At 42.2% G+C, this 20,868-nt stretch overlaps 1 protein-coding gene across 7 annotated transcripts in view; it reads right to left on the minus strand.

Moving 5' to 3' along the window:
- NUP98 (nucleoporin 98 and 96 precursor) overlaps window positions 1-20,868 on the minus strand; it is a 791,668-nt gene that overhangs the window by 708,272 nt on the left and 62,528 nt on the right. For all 7 annotated transcript variants that reach the window (XM_085623457.1, XM_085623456.1, XM_085623459.1 and 4 more), the window contains one exon: window positions 17,702-17,805. In XM_085623457.1, the coding sequence (XP_085479583.1) occupies window positions 17,702-17,777 (76 nt within the window). In that variant the 5' untranslated portion in view covers window positions 17,778-17,805. The remainder of the gene's footprint in view (window positions 1-17,701; window positions 17,806-20,868) is intronic.

Here is a 20,868-nt window from a genome sequence, read left to right on the forward strand (position 1 = left end):
TTAAGAGGGGCCTGGTGAACAGGTATATCAAGCGGATTAAATCCAGATGTCGTTCTCTCACAAGAAACCCATCTCCGAGGTACCCGATACGCTTTTATTGGGAGAGGGGCATACGTTACACTGCTGAAAGCTGGATTTTCCCCCGGGAGCCCATGGAGTAGCCGTTCTTATTAGAAGAAAAGAAGAAAAAAAAGAAATCGACCCCTCCAAGTAGTTAAGACTTGGGTTAACCCTGGGGCCACATATGCAGTGGTGCGGGAGGTGTGAGGCCAGAGAGAGTTTTCCCCGACCAGAGTTTATGCCCCGCCACGACTGCAATCCCAGACATAACAGGCAGTGGCTAAGATACTGCTGGACTCAAACTCCTCGACCCACATAATAGGGGGCGATTTTAATGATGTGATGAACCCGTGTCTCAATAGATCTCGTACCGCGGCTAGCACTCAGACACTTACCCCACTGGCAGACTTTGTACACTCCTTAGGACTGACTGATCTTTGGCACCGACACCATCCACTCGCCCGTAACTATTCCTACTTCTCAGGGGCACATAAGACCTTCTCCCGGATTGATTACTTTTTGCCCCGGCAGGGGAGATTCCAATCATTGAGGACACAGAATATCTAGCAAGAGGTTTCTCCAACACCTCACCATTACAGTTAAGGTAGGAGGTGGGGAACATAGACCCAAATCAGATTGGAGACTGTACCCCTGGGAACTGCGTGACAAAACGGTAGTTGATACAGTCGACATCGAGACTAAATTATTTTTCCAAGATAACGAAGGCTGTGTCCTCAGAGGCCACTCTTTGGGAGGCATATAAAAGGCAGTGTTCAGGGGGAGGCTACAATACGCAATTGCCCAAAAGCATAGAGGGAAAAGGGTGCAAATATGGGACTTTGAAGGTAAATTGCTAGAATTAGAACGGAATATAACCCCAGACGACGAGGCTGGGATGCTTAAGCAGTTGGAGATCACGAGGAGAGAACTCCAGGCTTTAGTAGAGGGAGAGGCCCGCACCCAAATTCTGACCACTCACCACACACTATACGAGTCAGGGGATAGGGCGGGGAAGTTACTAGCCTGGTTAAGCCGAGAAGCAAATTGGGTAAACCAAATAGAGGAGGCAGGGACACGGCATATAATCAGACAGGATCTTGCATTTATGTCTTGTAAGAACTAAATGATTGCCCAGAGTAGAGAATGAGTAGTAGAGAGAGTATTAGAGAGTAGAGAGCATTTGCCTACAGGCAGTGCTTTAAATGGAAAAACAGAAGTGTAGGTACTCTGAACCAGAGTACCTGCTTGTTTGAGATGTGGGGTACTCTCCAATCAAACTTATTACGTCACTCTTGAAAAGTGCTGGTACTCAGTACCGGCCCATTTAAAGCACTGCTTCGGGGGATGTCCTAACGCTTACTTGTGTTAACGCAACAAAAGATAACCGGCCCCTAGCCGGCAGCCGACTGAGAAAAGGCCAGAGTAACAAAATAACGGGTCAAAAGAAAGAAAGTTACAAAGAGAGCAGAAAATTGTGTTTTAGAAAGGAAAGTAAGAAAAAGAAACGCGAGAAAAGAGAATTGCGCTATCTGGAAACTGGACAGGAGAAACTTGAGAAGTCAGAAGGTGAAAGTAATATAAGTTGCAAAGGAGGAAATAACTAGCAAAGAGAAAGGAATGGTGGTCGAAAAGTAAGCATGAGAGCAAGGATGGATGGTTGAAAGGGTGGATAGAAGAGAGAACGGATCAGTTTGTCCAAGGATGGATGGAGGAATAGACAAGCGGATAGAAAGATGGGCACAAGAGTTAAAGTCTGAATGGCTGGAAGTGTAAAAGGATGATATATCTACATGCGAAGTGAATGGTTGATCGATCAAGATGGATGGATATGTAACATGATTGATCAATATGCGGATGGATGTAATTTCAGTAGCTGGTTAAAATAGTGAAACCATGGATGGAAAGGTGAAAGGATGATGGATGGGTGGAAGGGTGGCAAGATGGATGGATGGACGGACAGATCAGCGGATGAGAGGGTGAAGGAAACTATCATAGGGAGGGCCAGGCTTGCTTTATTTTTTTGTTCGGTTTCATTAGAAGTTTGATTCAGAGTGGGGGTCATTTTAATTTTCTGGTTACTCTCTTGCTCACCAGTAATGCAGAAAAGAACTGCGCGACCAAAGCACGAGGTGCAGGGTCCAGTGACGTTTCCCTCGCCTATTGTTTGTGAATTACCGTTGGTGCAATCATTGCCCAAGTGCCTGTGTTTTCATCAGTGCCTCAGTAATAGTGTGTTCTCCCTTTTCTCTTGTTTGTGTAATCTGTAAATGTGCTAGCGCTAGCACTCGGTTTACTTCTTCTCAAAATTTCAGCTAGCTCCCCCTGCCCGTGTTAAGTGTGCATCTGTCTCATTGCTAGTGTTCACCCTACCATTGTCTGCTTGTTCCCTCTCACAGAATACAAGCATGGCCTGTGAGAACTAGATCTGTCCAGTGGCGCAACACAAAATAATGGGCCTCCCTTCCGAATGTGGGGAAGGGGGTAGACTGCAAAGGGGATTCCCCAAACTTACAGAAATTCATAGGCCTTCGGCTGAATAGAAAACTCTGTAGCGCTTTCACAGAATTATACATCTAGGTGAAATGTGCCTTCTGGTGCAGTTACGATTATGCCTACACAGACCACTGAAGTTTCAAACTACGTTAAAAAATGCACCCAAAGCTTGATTTTGCATATTCCAATAACCTACATATTCATCTTATGAGCCTTCAAGAATTGTTACATTTCTTTGGCTCAGCTCATAATCAGACTACGGGCCTCTGTTCCACCTGTTGGGCCAAGTTAATTACTCCGTCCACAGCAGAGGGAACAATTATCAGTGATGGTCTACGTTCCTGAGTGGGAAGGAGTTGGGAGGAAATTCTGCATCTTATAATTACCTGTCACACTGCACTTGGGTTGGGACAGCCCCGGACCACTGGACAAATGAGGTTGCCCAGGCATCTGGAGCAACACGGGAGGGGCTCTCTTTTGAGGGTTTTTGTGTGAAGAAATATGGTAGTGAAATCAGCAAGGGGTGGAACTGATGTCCTTCGAGGCGCACTACAGAGAGTAAAGTTGCCAGTGAGATTTGGGATTGTCCCAGCATGCTGTGCGGCCGGGTTAGGACTGGGGAGGCAGGATGAAGTGGAATCGTAGGATTGGCTAGGGCCATTTGGCATCTAGAACATTCAACTCCCACTTTTAAGCCCTGGCACAAGGAAAGACAGTGAACAAGACACTGGACTTGGCAGGCAGTGACAGCATAATTAAGGACAGCTGGAAATAGAAGCACCCCGATGCCCTGCATAGATGGTCTAAGGACTTGGCCTGTAGCTGACCCCAGGACCAGTTGGGGCTCTGCAGCGCCATTGGGACTGGCCCCATTATATCACCGGGGGGGGGGGGGGGGGGGAAGATCTGGACTCCAGTGCCATTTAATGTGTAGTGTGGCGAGGAGGCTGTTCTGCTGGCTAGTAACAGAGGGGCTGCACAAGAAGCCCCTACCAGCAGGAGAAGAGCACCAAGAGAATGGAGCAGGGAGCCAGTAAAAACAGCTCTGTGCAAATTGCATCATTTAGAAGCCAGGAGGCCTGTTGAAAATTCCTCTGGTGGCTAGAGCTTGCCACCAGGAGCACAATTAGCCCAGCATCTTGAAAATCGGCCCATTCGGCTTGAGTTATACTCCAGCATAGGTTCGACATTTGTCTCTACAATGAGAAACTGAACATGTAGAGCTGTGCCACATTTTCTTCGAATCCCCTGGGATAGCGCAGCGCATCATTGAAGATTTATATCCCTTTAAGGAAGGGGGTACATAGGGCGTTCTCCCCGAACTGCCCTTGTGAGTCCCCTTTTCCCAGGGGCTGGCATATTAATGGCAGACGCCAGAGCACCATCCCTGGGGACCAAAACAACAAAAGAAGTGATTGCTAATGGCCAGCAGAAAAGGGAGAGCTGCTGCGCCCTCACTATAGGGCTGCATCACCCGAGAAGAAGTAACTAAGGGACTCTGAACTGCTGGAGCAGCAACGCAGTCAAGATACTAGAGAGGCAGGATCCGAGCAGGCTCCCCATGCTGCCTATAAAGAAAGAAAATAAAACAACAACAAAAACACGCCAAGGCATACGGGTACCATGGGTTAGACAGGGGCACCACCCAAGATGAACAAGCATTGGCATAGCCAATAGGTCTCGCCTTTGGGACCTTATAAGTGTTTAGCCATGCAACAGTTGATGCTGTTGTACCAATGATTGTGCTGCATAACTAAATACTTATAAGGTCCCAAAGGCGAGACCGGTTTTGTTATGGGGGGCATAAATAACGTGGGTGTGAGAGGGTGTGTGTGTGTGTGCAGTCTGCTCTTTTTCAAAGCACATACTCGTGCTTGTGGCGCGTTCCTGCGCGCTCCCGCAAGGTGTATGCCGCCACAGCAAGAGTATGTGCTTCGAAAAAGAGCTGAACGACGGCTAAAGCTCTCCTAAGCAGCGCATGCGTGCTCTGTAGGCGAGACCTAAAATCTAACCAGGAGAAAGAAAAGAACGTGGCACAAAGCTGCAAACTTACCTGCTATGAGCCGCTAATAAAATATTCATGAATCAGGCCAAGAAGCCTAATGCAACGTTTTTAATTTTATTTTTTTAGTTATAAACAAGAGCTGATACAAATGGTTATTGACCCCAGAGGATACAGTGGAGACTTCTAAAATGTGATTCTTGTTCTTAATGATGTGGTAATTCACTGAAAAAACCAAAAGGTCTGCCTGATCTTAAACAACACTACCTTATATTGTCAGGTTGAGTCTGGTATAGGTGAAGGGGTTTTGGGATTATGAGGTCATGACCCACTAGGAGTCAACCGTGTTAGACATGTGTCTAAAGTATTGTAATTACCCACACACCACCACCACTCACTACAAAACCACACTTATTCCTCTATTCCAGCTACTGCACATTAACATCATCATCATCTCCAAACAGTACACAACTCTATCATATACCAATCCGCTCATGGCTAACACAACCCAATTCCACAATGAACTATATAGCAACAAGGCACATTCCCTACTCCAATTACTCCTAACAGACCCCTTTTTGTCTGTGATAAACCTATACTCAGCCTTCCATCATTACTCCAACTAATACCCTGCTCTTCTTTCAACCACAATAAGACAAAAGCACAACACTTGCACTCCACTGCACCACACATTGCCATTTGCAGCAATCAAGTCTAAGACTAACACTCAACTCTACTTCATCCCCGCTTACACACAACATACCCTACTCACACCCACATCACCACCCCCTTTAACTTACATTTTTCATTCACAATCAATACTATACTAACACATTAATCTCAGAATGAATACATCAGCATCTCCTTTCACTACTCCTCAAAAACAAAACATCACACACAAGCACAACAAAATCTCTAAAGCACAACATCTCATAATACTTATCACAAAATACAAACATATACCCCCCTTTCAATTTACACAAATGAGCAAACTCCAATACCAATCTTTCGCTCATCCAACACATACACAGCATCACAGCAACTCTTTCAACCACCTCTCGTCCATTGGTCAATTTAGAACCTTACTACATGACCCACATGCTGCACCGCCACCCCTAACTCACACACATTTTGCCTTAAGCAAGCTCAACACAAAATAAGCAACGTGCCACACTTCACAACTTCGCTTCTCCTGGTCTACTGCACAACAAGGTTACACTACAAAAACACCACTTCACACCAACTCACTCTCAAACACCATCTCCACCATCTAGGTACGCAGACCCATCAAAATGCCTTCTTAGCCTGCTGGACGAAGAACAATACAGAAAAGCTACACAATTTCTATCCTCATATACCCAATACCAACCCTAAGGACACACCAGCTGCAAGCCCACAAAAAACTGCTCGCTCCTTTACGAAACAAAGTCACACTGTTCCAAAGGACTTTCTCTAAACTGTCTACTAATAAATGCTTGATCTCGCTCTAAGAACAAAATTACATCCACGACCTTCTCTCCAACGCAAACCCAGACATACTTTTCATAACAATCATGGTTGGGAGAGGATATGGCTCCAGGCCTGCATGAAGCCGTTCCTCTAGGCTATCAAACGATCACCGAAAATCGTATAGGCAAAAAAGGAGATGGCCTAGCTGTTGTGTTCAGGCAAACATTACATATCACTAAAGTTGACAACGTCTTCATAAAAGATTGTGAGGCCTTTTTCACCAGATGCAATACTACACAGTCTTCCTCCTGCAACTTCCTGCTCCTTCACAGACCTCCACCTAGCAAGGCAACATTCCCAGACGCACTTCTAGACACGGTTTCAAACCGGATAACACTACAATCCAACCTATGCATTCTAGGTGACCACAACATGTGGTTTGACAAAGCAAATATGCCCCATCCAAAAACAATCATTGCTGGCCTAGAAGCACTGAACCTGCATCAGATCGTCCACAAACATCACTGGACACATCCTAGATGTTATTTTTGCTAATACAGAACTAGTTACCTTTCAAACGGTGACTCCAGTCACATGCTCAGACCACCATTTGCTTGCCTTCCAACATAAAACACTAAGCGACGCACCTAAACCCACCTTACGTGCATCCATCTATCGACCGTGGAACAAACTCAATTTGGAACACTTAGAATCACAACTAACATCCAGTACAGATCCAGAAACAAATTTGGTTCAAAAACTGAGTCGCTACAGGAAGTTTGTGATATCCTAATACCACTAAAAACCACACAACAGAAGAAAAGAAAACAAGCACCTTGGAGAAACAGAGCTAAAAGAAATAAAAACAACAAATTAGAAAGCTACAAGGCGCCTGGATCAAAACAAATACCAACTAAAGCAAGCTTCGCCTACAGAAAATTAACAGATGGTACAAGTCCGCTATTAAAAAAGCAAAAAGAAATATACTATTCAGACAGAATTCAAAATGCTAAATTTCATAAACCAAATTGCCTAGAAGCAGCTCATCCTGTTACTCAAATCATTACACGGACAAAGCAGACACTTTGGACTCATACTTAAAACCGAGGCAAAGCATCAGCACTAACCCTTTTACAAAGCTGCAATCCAAGAATACTGTAACCCAGCCTCAGTTCCTTCCAACACATTTCACACGATGAATTTATGGATCTGTTCAAAGCAAGCAGGCCTGCCAGCAGCCCTTCTGAACCGCGTCCACCGAAAACCTTCTAACAACCTCTGCTACCACATTCCAGTAAGGAGAATCATCAACAACTCGTTAAAAGCCAGAATATTTCCAGAAGAACTCAAAAAGTCAGACATACGTCCATTACTTAAGAGAACAAAGTTGGACCCGCTGAACCCTGACTACAGACCGATTTCAAATGGGCCTTTCCTGGGCAGACTGTTAGAAAGAGCAGCTTTTGCCCAGATGTCACAATTCATTGAAGAGAACGCCATACTTTCAGACTTCCAAACGGGATTGGATCCAGGAAGAGGCACAGAATCTGCCCTCTTTGCCATCTGGGATGACCTAAAGAACACGCTGCCTTTGACACGGTTGACCATGACACTCTGCTACAAAGACTATGAAACCGGCATAGAGGGGACCGCTCTAGACTGGATCGCATGCTGCCATCGCAACAGAACTAATGTCATCAATACACCCCCCCACCCAACCTTTCTCGTCCAAACCATACTTCACTAAAGCAGGGGTCCATCAAGGCTCCATTATCTTGCCCATGCTTTTCAACATCTACATGAAGTCATTACCAGCACTGATCAATCAATTTCACCTCATGTGCTATAACTATGCAGATGACACGCAAATACTCCTTCAACTGCAATGCCCCAAAGACATTGGAAGCTCGCCAATTTTCAGCTGTCTCAGAGCTGTGGATCAATGGAGGACGTTGAGCCATCTTAAATGGAATGCTTCAAAAACGGAAATACTTGCGTGTGGCGATTGGAAACATTATGACCCGCTCAAGGAGTGGCCTGATGACCTGGGAACACCGCCTAAAATATTGAAGGAAGTAAGAAACTTTGGAATGACCATGGACTCCAAGCTATTGATGAATGCCCAAGTGGACAAACTAGCAAGATCAAGCTTTGTTACTATAAAAACTCTGCAACGAATCTTCCCCCATTTGTGATTTCCACACATTTCCCCATCTCCCTTGTTCTGTCAAAACCCGATTACGCCAATAGCCTCTACCACGGATCACCTTTAGTCGACCATAAAAAGACTAGAACTCTGCTACCAGACTACTCTTACATATAAAACCGTATCTCCCCTGCCTTGAAAGCCCTGCGTTGGTTACCGGTTGTCAGAAAATCCACGTTAAGCTGCTTTGCATTACCTACAAAGCGATACATGGAACGGGACCGCTCTTCATCAGGAATGAAATCAAGATCGAAGAAAAAAAACAATTGGTGGCACATGATTTGCTGTTCAAGCAGCCAAGCTATGGAAATCTTTAACCCCACCCCCCCCACCCCATCACCTCCCCCCCCCCCTAAATACAAGATCAACGGATAACCACCTTTTCAGAAAACTACTCAGAATTGGCTCATATCCACATAACCACCATACGCAAACAGATAAAAATATACAGCATATCTGTATAGAAGCATTTATTTCTACTATAGATATGTAAAAGCAAACTTTTCCCTCTTCTATCCCTCCACTATCCTTCTCAATCCAAATAACTGACTAACACATCCACCACTAAAATTACTTTCATATTTCACTATACTAATTCACCACTAATCTTTATGGGTTCCGGAGCAGCGTGCTACTCATTGAAAAAGAGCTTTGACGCCTCGTCAGTGATATATACATACATATATATACACACATACATATAAAATAGAATTTTCAGATTTCCTATGGAAACTCGGTCCTAACTATAACTATCTACTGGCGACCGCCAGTAGATAATACACACATACATATACACACACATTATATATATATATATATATATATATATATATACATATACACACACACACAAACACACACACACACATATACACATATATACACACACACACATATATATATCTATACACACACATGTATATCTATACACATATATCAAGGCTCGTGGGGTGTTCTGAAAGAACGAGCAGCACTCGAAACACGGACCTCTTGTTCCCCAGCAAGGCACTTTATTGGTATGGGCAGATCCGTAAACCAGTTCATTCAACAGGCAGCTGAACACACACACACACACACACACACATACACTTCATGATAATTTGGATGTTTTCCATGAACTTGCCACTATGGAACTAAAGAAACTATCCTCCAAAGTCAATCAGGTGCGCAACAAATTCAATGTACAGAATAACAACTACATTAAACTAATGAAGAAAATCCAATCCAATGATGATATAATTGTAAGACAAGCCGACAAGGGTGGCAACGTAGTACTATGGCCTCGTGATTTATACCTGGAAGAAGCTTACAGCCAATTGAATGATAGACAATGCTACAAAATCAGTGACATTAGATCTGTCAAGCAATCTTGGTATGACTTTTATGCCAAACTATTGGCTTGGAAAAGTGCGGGCCTGTTGAGTCAAGAAGAGTTCAAATTTTTTTTAAATGACCATTCAGTCATTCCGGCTAGGTATTTTATCCCTAAAGTACATAAAAATATAGGAAAACCGCCGGGAAGGCCCATCATTTCTGCGAAACTCAGTCTTACAGAAAATACCTCTAATATGTTGAAACATTCCTACAGGAGCATGTCACATCATTGCCCTCTTTCATACAAGACACTGGTGATTTTCTGCAGAAATTGAAATTGATTGTATGGCAAAAAGATGATCTATTAATGATATTGGATGTTATCTCGGTTTACACGTGCATACACCATCAGGATGGCATTAAGACAGTGGAACACTTTTTGGGCACCAGTTCTATGCATTTCTTTGATCATAACAAAATGCTTTTATCTAGGATTAAAACTTACCTCAACAACAATTTTTTCATGTTTGCTGGTCAAATATTCCAACAGATTAGAGACGTAGCCATGGGGGCTTGCTTCTCCCAAAGTTATGCCCGTCTCCACATGGGACTTTAGGAGGAGCAGGTCCTACATGGTGTTATGGCTCAGGAATTTTCTGACAAGGTGGTCCACTGGTTCAGATACATTGATGATGTGTTCTTAATCTGGAGGGGTTCTGAACAACAGGCCCTCCATTTTATTGACACCATCAATATCAACTGTATCAATTTACATTTCACAGGTAACATAAGTAGCACCAGGCTGTGCTTCCTAGATGTAGAGGTCTTTATCTTGAATAACAAATTGGAGACTAGACTCTATAGCAAATCTACTGCAGGCAACACTGTGCTTCACGCCTCCAGTCACCATCCTGGCCATCTTATACGCAGCATCCCTTTTGGCGAAATGCTGCGTATAAGGCGTATTTGCAGTACGCAGCTTGAATGTAATATGGCACAAGAGTCTAGCAAGGAAAGGTTTCTAGCAAGAGGTTATCCAATGCAATTGTTGGTTAAAGCAATGAATAAGGCCAATGGCAGATTGTTGGATGTGGCGTTTGAGAATAAACAAGTTACACAATGTTTGCTAGACAAAGAAGAACAAACAACTACTAAACTAATATTAACATTCAACAGGCAGCACCAGGCGCTACGTAAAATCTTCAGAAAAAAATTGGACCCTGGTGCGCCATGATCCTGTTATAAGCAGAATGATGCTTGCCACACCTAACATCGTTTTTCGTAAAGCTAGATCTATGAGCGATGCCTTGGTGAAGAGCAGCCCTGAATGGTTGACCAATAGATCTTGGATCAACTGCAGGAAGGGTTTCTTTAAATGTACCTCATGCAAAGCCTGTAGGCAGGGTATTAACAAAATATCTGTCTATTCCATTTAGAGATACCCCTGTTCCTATTTCAAAATTGCTCACTTGCAAGTCTGAATTTGCAGTCCATGTGCTGGAGTGTCCTTGTGGCCTGCGTTATGTTGGGAGTACCAAATTGCAGGTTCACAAGAGGATACTCCAGCACATAAGGGCCATCAAAAGTAATGATACCACCTATCCAGTGGCACGTCACTTCAAGGAGTTCCATGACAACAACTTGGAACTCCTCAGTTTCTATGTGATTGATTCTATCAGGCCACTCAGACGTGGTGGTGATCGGGAAGCTCTACTCAGAGCACTGGAAACTCGTTACATTTTGATCCTTGACACGAAGACCCCCAATGGGCTTAACGCCAGTGAGTACTTTTTCACATGCCTATAAGTCAGATAGTATAGCATTGCAATTATATATATATATATATATATATATATATATTTAGATCATTTACCTTTGAGTGCAGCCTCCCCTATGTATGACAACACCCCCTTTTTTAACTTTTTATGACAATCTTGGTATTCACATTTCACCTCAATCTTCAATGTCACATTTATCATATTATGTGGAGGTTGGCTATTTGGGAACAAATACGCGCAATTTTATTTCATTCGGATATGTTTGGCCAGGTGTACACCTTGGGACAGGATGTCACTACAGCACTGATTCCTATGTAGGATTTTATTGGTGTACCCTTTTGACATCCAATTGTACCGTTATTGAGACGTTGATTAGTTATTCAATTATGAATGTATTTACATCTATGGGTTTATTTATTCGTTTATAAATGTATTTATCGTATTTTAAATATGCATTTGTATTTATAGAAACAGCTGTGAATATTGGATGTTAGTTGTCTTTGTATGACTAGTAATGGTCTCCACTTTCATCATTAAATTTTATCATCGGTTTTATCATCATATTTATATACCCACTAGGGTTTATGATTAATTTTGATGTTATACCGATCATAAATTTTAAACATGGCCATTTTGTCTAATAACATCTTATCTCGTATAAACTAAGGCTATCCACACATTTGTGTAAAAAGCCTTCCTGCGCACACAATGTATTTTACATTCATTTGTTTGTTTTTCAACTGCGCCTTCCATGACTGAGAACATTTATGACATGTGTGTATATATTTATATACAAATTTCTCATAATATGATGCTTGAATTTATTTGTATTTTACAATGGATTATAACTTGTCTTGACATACAAGTTATAACTTTCTTTTATGTCTATGCATCATGTGACATTTGTAATTATGCACTTGCCACTTTAAAAATGGTACCTCCTCATGTTTGCGTCATGTGATCAAGGCCTCCTGTAGGCTGAAACGCGTCACGGGTGTTTAATAAGTGTATTTCATGCACTGATTCTGGGTCTGCATCGTCCCTCTGTTGTGATCTGCAGCGACGAAGAACGTATATATATATATATATATTCACTGAAAAAACCATAGGTTTCACACATGTTATAGTTAGCGGAAATTTTACTGATAAAAAACCAATGAAATTCCCCCGTTATAGTTAGTGCAGGCAACTATAACTCACGCGACCGCAATCCTCTGCTGATGCTAATACTGTATTTAGACACTTATTTGCCCATGTCTTCTTCCATACATTTTTAGCTATACATATATTACAAATATTTTTTTTTCATAAAGACACATATGTCATCAGCAGAAGATTGCGGTCGCGTGAGTTATAGTTGCCTGCACTAACTATAACGGGGGAATTTCATTGGTTTTTTATCAGTAAAATTTCCGCTAACTATAACATGTGTGAAACCTATGGTTTTTTCAGTGAATTTGCAAGGTTTTTTAAATGCTAATTCCTAACTATAACGTGTGTGAAACCTATGGTTTTCAGTGAATTTGTACGGTTTTTTAAATGCTAAGTTACTTTACGCCATTCGTGGCGTGCGCGCCCACTTAACGCAGTTCGTTCCGTGCGCGCACGGTGCGCTTCGCGCACCGTGCGCGCACAGTGAGCACGCGGTGCGCTTCGCGCACCGCGCGCCCACTTTACGCAGTTAGTGCCGTGCACGCACGGTGGGCACGCGGTGCGATGACAAAGCAAGAAAGCACGTCAACAAATCTGTTTCTGCTTTCCTCCGTGACTATGGTATGGGTGCCATTTACCACAACAACTTGCGTTATGACATGCAAGACATTTATAGAGGAGATGGTGTGCACTTCAATGATGAAGGGAACAGAGTCTTCCTCTTGAACCTTAGACTCTGCATCGGTACTTACTTGTAGGTACCACTAAAAAATCATTTCATAAACACAACGGCTCTTTTTAGAGCCCCCTAATATCTAAACACTTAAATCTGATTTTCATTTTTTTTTTTTTTTTTTTCTACCGTACGCTTACCGTAAGCTTACCGTACGCGTACCCCGTGATTTTTTTTAAAATCAATAAATGTTTTTTTTGTACTTTTCTGTCCTTCTTTGACCCCCTTACAAATGTTAGGGGGTCTGTAACTCTCCTCATTGCCCCCTTTCCTTGTTTTCACTCTTTTTTTTCAGAGTGAAATACACAAAATGGCGGCCGCCGCTTCCTGGTTTCGGCCGATTCGAATGTTTACTAAGATCTAAGAGCCAATCAGAATCGCGCTCGCGCACGCCACCGTACGCTTACCGTAAGCGTACGGTAAGCGTACCGTAAGCGGGCTCAGATATATATATTGATTTAAAGGCTATTTTCTCAGAATCTACTGAACAGATTTACACCAAACCTACAAAAGGCACTTCCTTGACCTAGGGACTACCTCTCTGCCAAATTTTGAGTAATTCTGTTCAGCCGTTCGGGCTGTAGCTCGTTCTAAAGGTCCTATGGAAAAATGCATGGGAAAAACGCGTTTTGGGACCCCCCTTTTATCTCAGCCCCCGCTTGACGGATCCCCCCGAGACTTTCAGGGTAGGAGCGGAGCGTAGCGCCCCACCTATTTTGAGAAATTCGCGAGGATTCGTCGACCGGCGCCAAAGTTATTCAAAATAGAATGTTGAGGTTTTCCTATGGAAACGTGGTCCTAACTATAACTACCTACTGGCGACCGCCAGTAGGTAATATATATATATATATATATAACATACATACACATACATACATACACACAACCCTGACAGGGCGTCAGAGCTTTTCAACGAGTAGCACACTACTCCAGAACCCATAAGGATTAGTGGTCGATTAGTACAGGGAAAGGTATGGTCATCTACCTGGTGTATATACTTTTAATTTAATGCATATTATACAGTAGTGCGTGCATAATAAATGTTCTTTTCAGTTTTCAAAGGAAAAGCACCGATTGGACCATTATTTCTTGTGTTCAGTGCCAGCAAATAAAGATTACTAGCCCACACCACCTCCGCCGGAGACTGCACTGCTTTGCTACAATGGAGTACTTGGCTCCCAGTAAGGACACAGTTGTGGAGCTATTACTTGTGAAGTACCTGCATCCTGCACAGCTAAAAATCCAATTTCTTTTGCGTATTCATGAATACCCACTAGTTTTATAAGGCCGAACCCAGGACAGCATCTATCCTTGCAGAATCCATTCTGCGCCCGGCTACCTGTGCACAGTTACTGAGCTGCGCGTGGCGATAGGCTCACAAGCGCAGCCAACACATGTGTGCGCACACAGGCTCACGTGTAACCAGCCAAGACTTACACTGGCTGCACCGCAGCACCTTATCTTAAAGGCAAGACACTAGCAGGAAACTGCTTCAGTCCATTTACCACGAGTGAGACTCCGGTATTGAGATTCACCCACAGTAAAAATAAAATCAAACAAGTAGTCTTCAGCGAAAAATCCTGATGGATTAAATGGGCGGTATCTATGTACAACAATAACATATAAATGATTAATTAACGATCAGCTGAGAGAGCAGGATGCGAACCTCACTGCACTTGACATTTGTCTTTATTATTGGGTTTGACATGCCTCCCAGTGTGTGCTCAACGATATTATCATTGAGCATACCCCTTCTGATCGGCTAACACCTCTGAAATGTGTGACTTTTCGCATGCACATTATTTCACATCTATTTAGCATGATTCACAGCTTAGACACTGCTAGGAACACTAAGAATCACCGAGCGCAACACGCAGTTATAACACAAGACATAATAGGCAAGCAGTGGCAATACTGCTGCAACGTTAGAAAGAACTCATCAGTAAACAATAGACAAATTACTACATTTTAAATACATACAGAGATATTACACAACCATAAATCGGTTATACTGTTATGGACTCAGATGCCTGGATGTTCCAGATGCAGGACTCTTGTAGCAGACTTTAAACCGGTTTCGTGGGAGTGTCCGAGTTCATGAGACTGAGGCCACATCTTCCCAGAGATCAATAAAATTATAGAGTCCAATATTACTCCCGATCCTAGGATTGCCTTGTTGACATATGTGAAGGATACACCATTGCCCGATAAGAGACTTGCAGAATGTAGCATTTCTTTTAGCCAAGAAAATTATACCGATGAGGTGGGGTAGGAGAAACACCAGACTGAACAAATGGCAACAGGGCTTCGCCTTTTTTCAAAGTTGCTTCCAACATTCATGGAAAATTAATGCCACATAAGTCCAGGCCTAAAAATACCAAGGCAGCCTACCAGTCTTACCTGGCAATGTGCCAAGCAGAGGAGGAAACAAATGAGAAGATAGATATCAGAGGGGAAGAGTATATTTTGGACTAGGCACACAGCCGAAAGTAAACAATGCAACTGGAAAGGTAACTAGCTCTGCTAAATATATCTTGTTGCATGTTACGCCAAAAGATCTGTGCATCAAATTTCTGTGGCAGGTGTAATGTACATCGGAACTTACTGCTGCTAAAGTTGTGCAATCTATGCAAACGCTAACGGTTTGCAAAATACATGGGACTATGGGGATTCCAAGAATACACTTTTTTTCAGCAATTTTTCAAAACTTAACAAAAACAAATTATACATTAGATCCTGAACAGGAGGCTCCAAATGAGGAAGGTGGCCTTTGCACAAATACCAACTTGAATCGATGGCCTGGTGATTGTACTTTGCAGCAAATCCTTTTCAGAGTTAAAATTGAAATAATGATTAAATCAAACACTGCCTTCATTACAAGTGCTTGTTCGACAGACTGTATACTGAATTGGCATTAACTGACTAAAGGAAATTCCCCCATAGAAAAAGTAGGTTCTGTAAGAGTCAGTCATGAGGACTGTCTGGCCCCCATGCAATGCCTAAAATCAGTTATTAATAACAAGTCTAGCAAAGAAAAGTCTGCGGTCACATTCTAAAAACAAGCATTAACAAAGTAAACAGGTTGGTGTCTGTAAAGGGAGAAAACAGTGTATACATCAAGGGGATGCCCTAAAAAATGGATGCAAATATGGGGGAAATGGAATACATATAGAGGGAACATCTGTGAGCCACCCGAGCTACCGTCGCAATTATCGCCAGAGGAGTCAGACCTCTAATGTTCTAGTGGATACCGGCCAAATCAGAATAAATATGGCAATGCTGAACTGTATGTACCACATTACGGACTACTTTGATGAGTTAATTGTAATAATGAAAATCTGTGCTGTTTTGTTAACAATAATAAAAAAAATAAAACAGTCAACCGGTCTCATTTTGCGACCTACTGGCTTCACCAATGCCTTTTGGCGAGGCTGCACAGCATCGGCAAGATGTTGTGCAGCATGGTCAAATACAGCCTCACCATTTTGTAGGCCCTCGCATGCATGACGTATGCTACAGTGTGTCTTACCACATATGCGCCTACAAAAAGAACATAGGCGCAAAGGCAGGTAGTGTAGTTTGATTTGTCTTAGACTGCAGCTCCAACATTTCATTTTGTGATGGAGAGAAGAAATCTGTGAAGTATTTTTTTTAATTTGCTCTGAAATTAAGGTAAGCTATAGTGGTTTGGTTCCACACATTTCCCTTAAGGAAGACCCGCCTTAACTAGAACCACTGCCTAGAACACCATGCAGGTGCACTTGCTCCCAACATCCTGGGCACTAAAAATAGGGCAAGCTTCACAACAACCAAGGGTACATCAATTATTTGTTACTGTTTGTTCCAACCTCAAGCCAAAAAGAGTATATTGAAATATTTTAACACAAGCAGATTTTTACTCAAGCAAACTGTATGCACATGTGTTAAATCTAGATTATATGCTTCTGAAATCAGAAAAAAAGATTTAAAAAAGACTGAACAAAGATTGGCGGAAAAACCCAATTACCAGAAAACCAATCCAAGCCTTTGGCTAAAACAAAACCATTTCTCATCCCAATATTCTCCTCCAACAGCGCAAGCCAATAGGACTTCTAGATTTACCCAAGTAGTAAAGCTTGATGGCTTTCCCTACAAAACCAAATAAGTCAATATTTTATTGCTAACGAGGTGCTAGACACAGGTGGATGCCTATTAGTATGTTTGCCTCTATAAAGGAGTTCATGTTAACAGTTGGCCAAATCAAAAGCTTCAACTGATGCGGAATTAAACAACCGTTAAGTAAATAACCTGTATAAAAAGCTGTGTGGCTCAGGGCAACAGAGCTGGACAGCTCTCTTGATCAAGAGAAAGTGAAAAACAATTCAAGAATATTCATTAACCTTTAATTAGGATTCAGATTTCATATGATAGAAAACATGTACAGTAAGTACTTGGGGAATCAATGTAATAGGACTATTTAACAAAATCAATTTAATACATTCAGAAAGCTGTGTTACATAAACAATGTTACTTACTCTGTCCAAAGGTGGATGTTGCCCCGAAACCACCAGTGCCACCACCAAATGGTGCTCCAAAGGATTTATTGAACATCTTCACAGCAGATTAGGGCGTCATATATCTGTGAAAATAAACCAAAATAGACTGATCAATATGATGATAGCCAAACAAACATACTTTGAATCACAACGTTCACACTCTAATAATCTAATTAGCTTCAGCAATTAGGGTAAAAATGGAGAAAAGTGGGATCGTGGCAGCGGAGAAAAAACTAGTTGGTTGTCTAGCACCACTGGTAGGACACAATTCTATATAAACTTAAGATGTAGTTCCGGAAAGATCAGGATTCTTCAGTCCACTAATTCCAATGAACAGGTGGTAGAGGGGAGTGTAAATAAAAGATGATTAAGAAATGGTTATTCAGGTTTGTTCACACACGTCACAGCTAGTAGTCAGTCACGAAGGTGGAAGATTACTCCTTGACAGACTAACTTCAGAGTCTGTTAAAGTGTCAAAAACATTCTATTAAGTTCCCTAAATCATATACAAAATGCAACGGTTTCTGTATTTTTTTTGGATTAATATAGGAGGAGCAAGCATCATTTACTGCAACGTGCTTGGGTAGTCTGGATTTAAGACAATTCTTTACATGCAACCCCAAGCTGATTGCTTACAAATTCTGAAGACAATGAGAACACACAATTTGTCTCACGGAAGGGCCTTAGAGTTTAACACAGATGCTGCCATAAAACTAGATGCCTACACACCCATTAGCAAATCCCGAGTGATGCTTACTCCCTTAAGGGAAGAGTAATCCACTTGTACAGGTCTTTCTCCCACGGTGTAATTCTAAGATCGGACAGTTCTTAATGTATGGCCAATACTTCCATTGTGATGCAAGGTATTATTAAAACAGAAAGGACACTGCCAGTCCTCTTAACCTGGACACCCTAGCATTATAGAAGCCTTTACATTACATATTTATAAAACACCTTTGGACGTTCAGATAAATATTATGGTAGTATCTGACAAAATATCAACATACATAGATATAACAAAGGAGTACACAGTAACATGGTCACCTATGTACTTCAGCACAGAATGATTAACATTCAGGCTCAGTGTTCATTAAATAGACAATCCAAGATCAACCTCCCAATACAATTCATCAAGAAGTATTTCAAACTTTCTGGGTTGGCAGAACTACCTTCCTGTCAAGAATGGAAAATGGCCCCTCTCCAATTACACACATTTTGCAGGGGTAGAATCCTGTTCACCAGCCATGTTTCCCTGCAGACAAAGCTGAATCCTGTAACCATCTTTTCTCATCATTTACAAATACTTGACGGACATACGCATTTGCGTGTTAATTTAATAACTCCCAACTCGTCACACAAGATACCAAAACGCCATTATAAGTGATCTGCAGAACACCTAGATGTCATTCAACTTACTTGAACCCAACCTCTCCAAGGTTAAATGTTTACTCTTCAGCCCCACTCTACGCTTGTACACTCAGCTGCCTCTAAATCCTGTCGCGCATTAACACACGATGCCCTCCTCCAAACACCTAAGCATTGCTTTTAACTCCATGTTTTCATAACCTACAAATTCCAGTTGTGACCTTTCAAAATGTAATCGGATTAAGAATACAAACAAAAATACAGTATATCAAATGATACCACTTGCATCTACTGTGCACCTTCATTTCGAGGAATTAACATGTAACAAAACACACTGGTACAGGGCTAGTCACAGAAGCCATTTTTTGAGGACTGTAATTTCACCTCATTCATTTTAAGATGTCAGCATGAGACTCCACGAAGAGCACAGGGGCTGGGACAGTGTTTGTGCACATATGCAGCCACAATGTGTCAATTTGTCTCCCCAAGCCAGGGACCAAACAATTGAGGGTTGCCTTTGGGAATAAGATACTTCTTCACATAGCCCGCTGCAACAAAAGCCTTCCTAGAGAAGCACAACAAAGACGATACCGAGGACGTGGAGAGACTCACACCAGACTCAGCTTTTAATGATGCACAAGTGATTTTATTAATAGACTTGATCTATTCTATCCCATGATCCCTCGGAGCTGTAGGGAGTTACTGTGACTGGAGGGAGCAACTGGTTTTCAAGTTCTAGGTTTAGTCCAACGTACTACTTTCCTTCCCACCCTTTGTCCTAAGATACCTGTAACTAACTGGACAGTCTCTAACTAGGACTGAGTTTTGTTTGCATGTTACTTCTGAGTGTTTTCTATCATTGTACATGCATTAATTGGACCGAGTCGTTTTAGGTCTCTTGTCATGTATTTTTCTGAATTTAATGTAGCACCATCCAGGTGGAGGTATCAGCAATCAGTACAATGAAACAACCATGCGCTAAGCAGCATAATTTAGGTTAACATAGCTTCATTAACGAGAATAATACAATTTGGAGAGAGACTTCAGTAAATCAAGTAGCAGGAAGGGTTTGGAAGCAGGCAGTCCAACCTGTTGGACCGCAAGCTGGGTGGAAGCACAGAAAAGAAGAGTGAAAAGTAAGTAATAAAAAGGGTGAAGGAGAAGGGGAAGCAGATCTAGCAGTGGTCAGAGACTGATCAGTCAATATAGCTTAGCTACATGGAAGCCAGAAGAGTGGACCTTGTTTAGATGAACATGTTTGTATATGTTAACAAGAGTGTCATTACATTTCCGCACCAATAAATACATGCTCCCAAAATATAAAACTGGATACAGCCCTCAGCTAATGATCTTCACCAGATCAAAACATGGCTACAAATACCCGACACCTCAGGTTGGGAGATCTTTTGTTAAGTACTATGAAACACAGGGAAGATTGAACAACTCGCAGGAGTGGACTCACAGTGGGACAAGGCAGCTGAGAAGCTACATCTGGGAGGGTCAGAGGAGCTGAAAGTAGACATGGCAGAGTCCGATACCATTCTTGTCAAAGGGAGAGAGTAGTAACAAACCATTTAAGGATGGTGCAGGAGCTGAGTGAGGAGACAGAGTGGTGTAGTGACCAGTGGCATGAGCGTTAGTTGGGCCTGTCAGCCGGATCAACTGTAGACTGCAGTTGATGGAAGTGTTATTTGGGTGAACGGCTCCGCTAGGTAAGGGCGGTCAGGTCATCTCATGGACAACGTGTTTCTTTGGGTGTGTGTATCTCATACAATGCTGCT

The sequence above is a fragment of the Triturus cristatus genome, chromosome 8, assembly GCF_964204655.1.
Source record: "Triturus cristatus chromosome 8, aTriCri1.1, whole genome shotgun sequence".
Taxonomy (NCBI): Eukaryota; Metazoa; Chordata; class Amphibia; order Caudata; family Salamandridae; genus Triturus; species Triturus cristatus.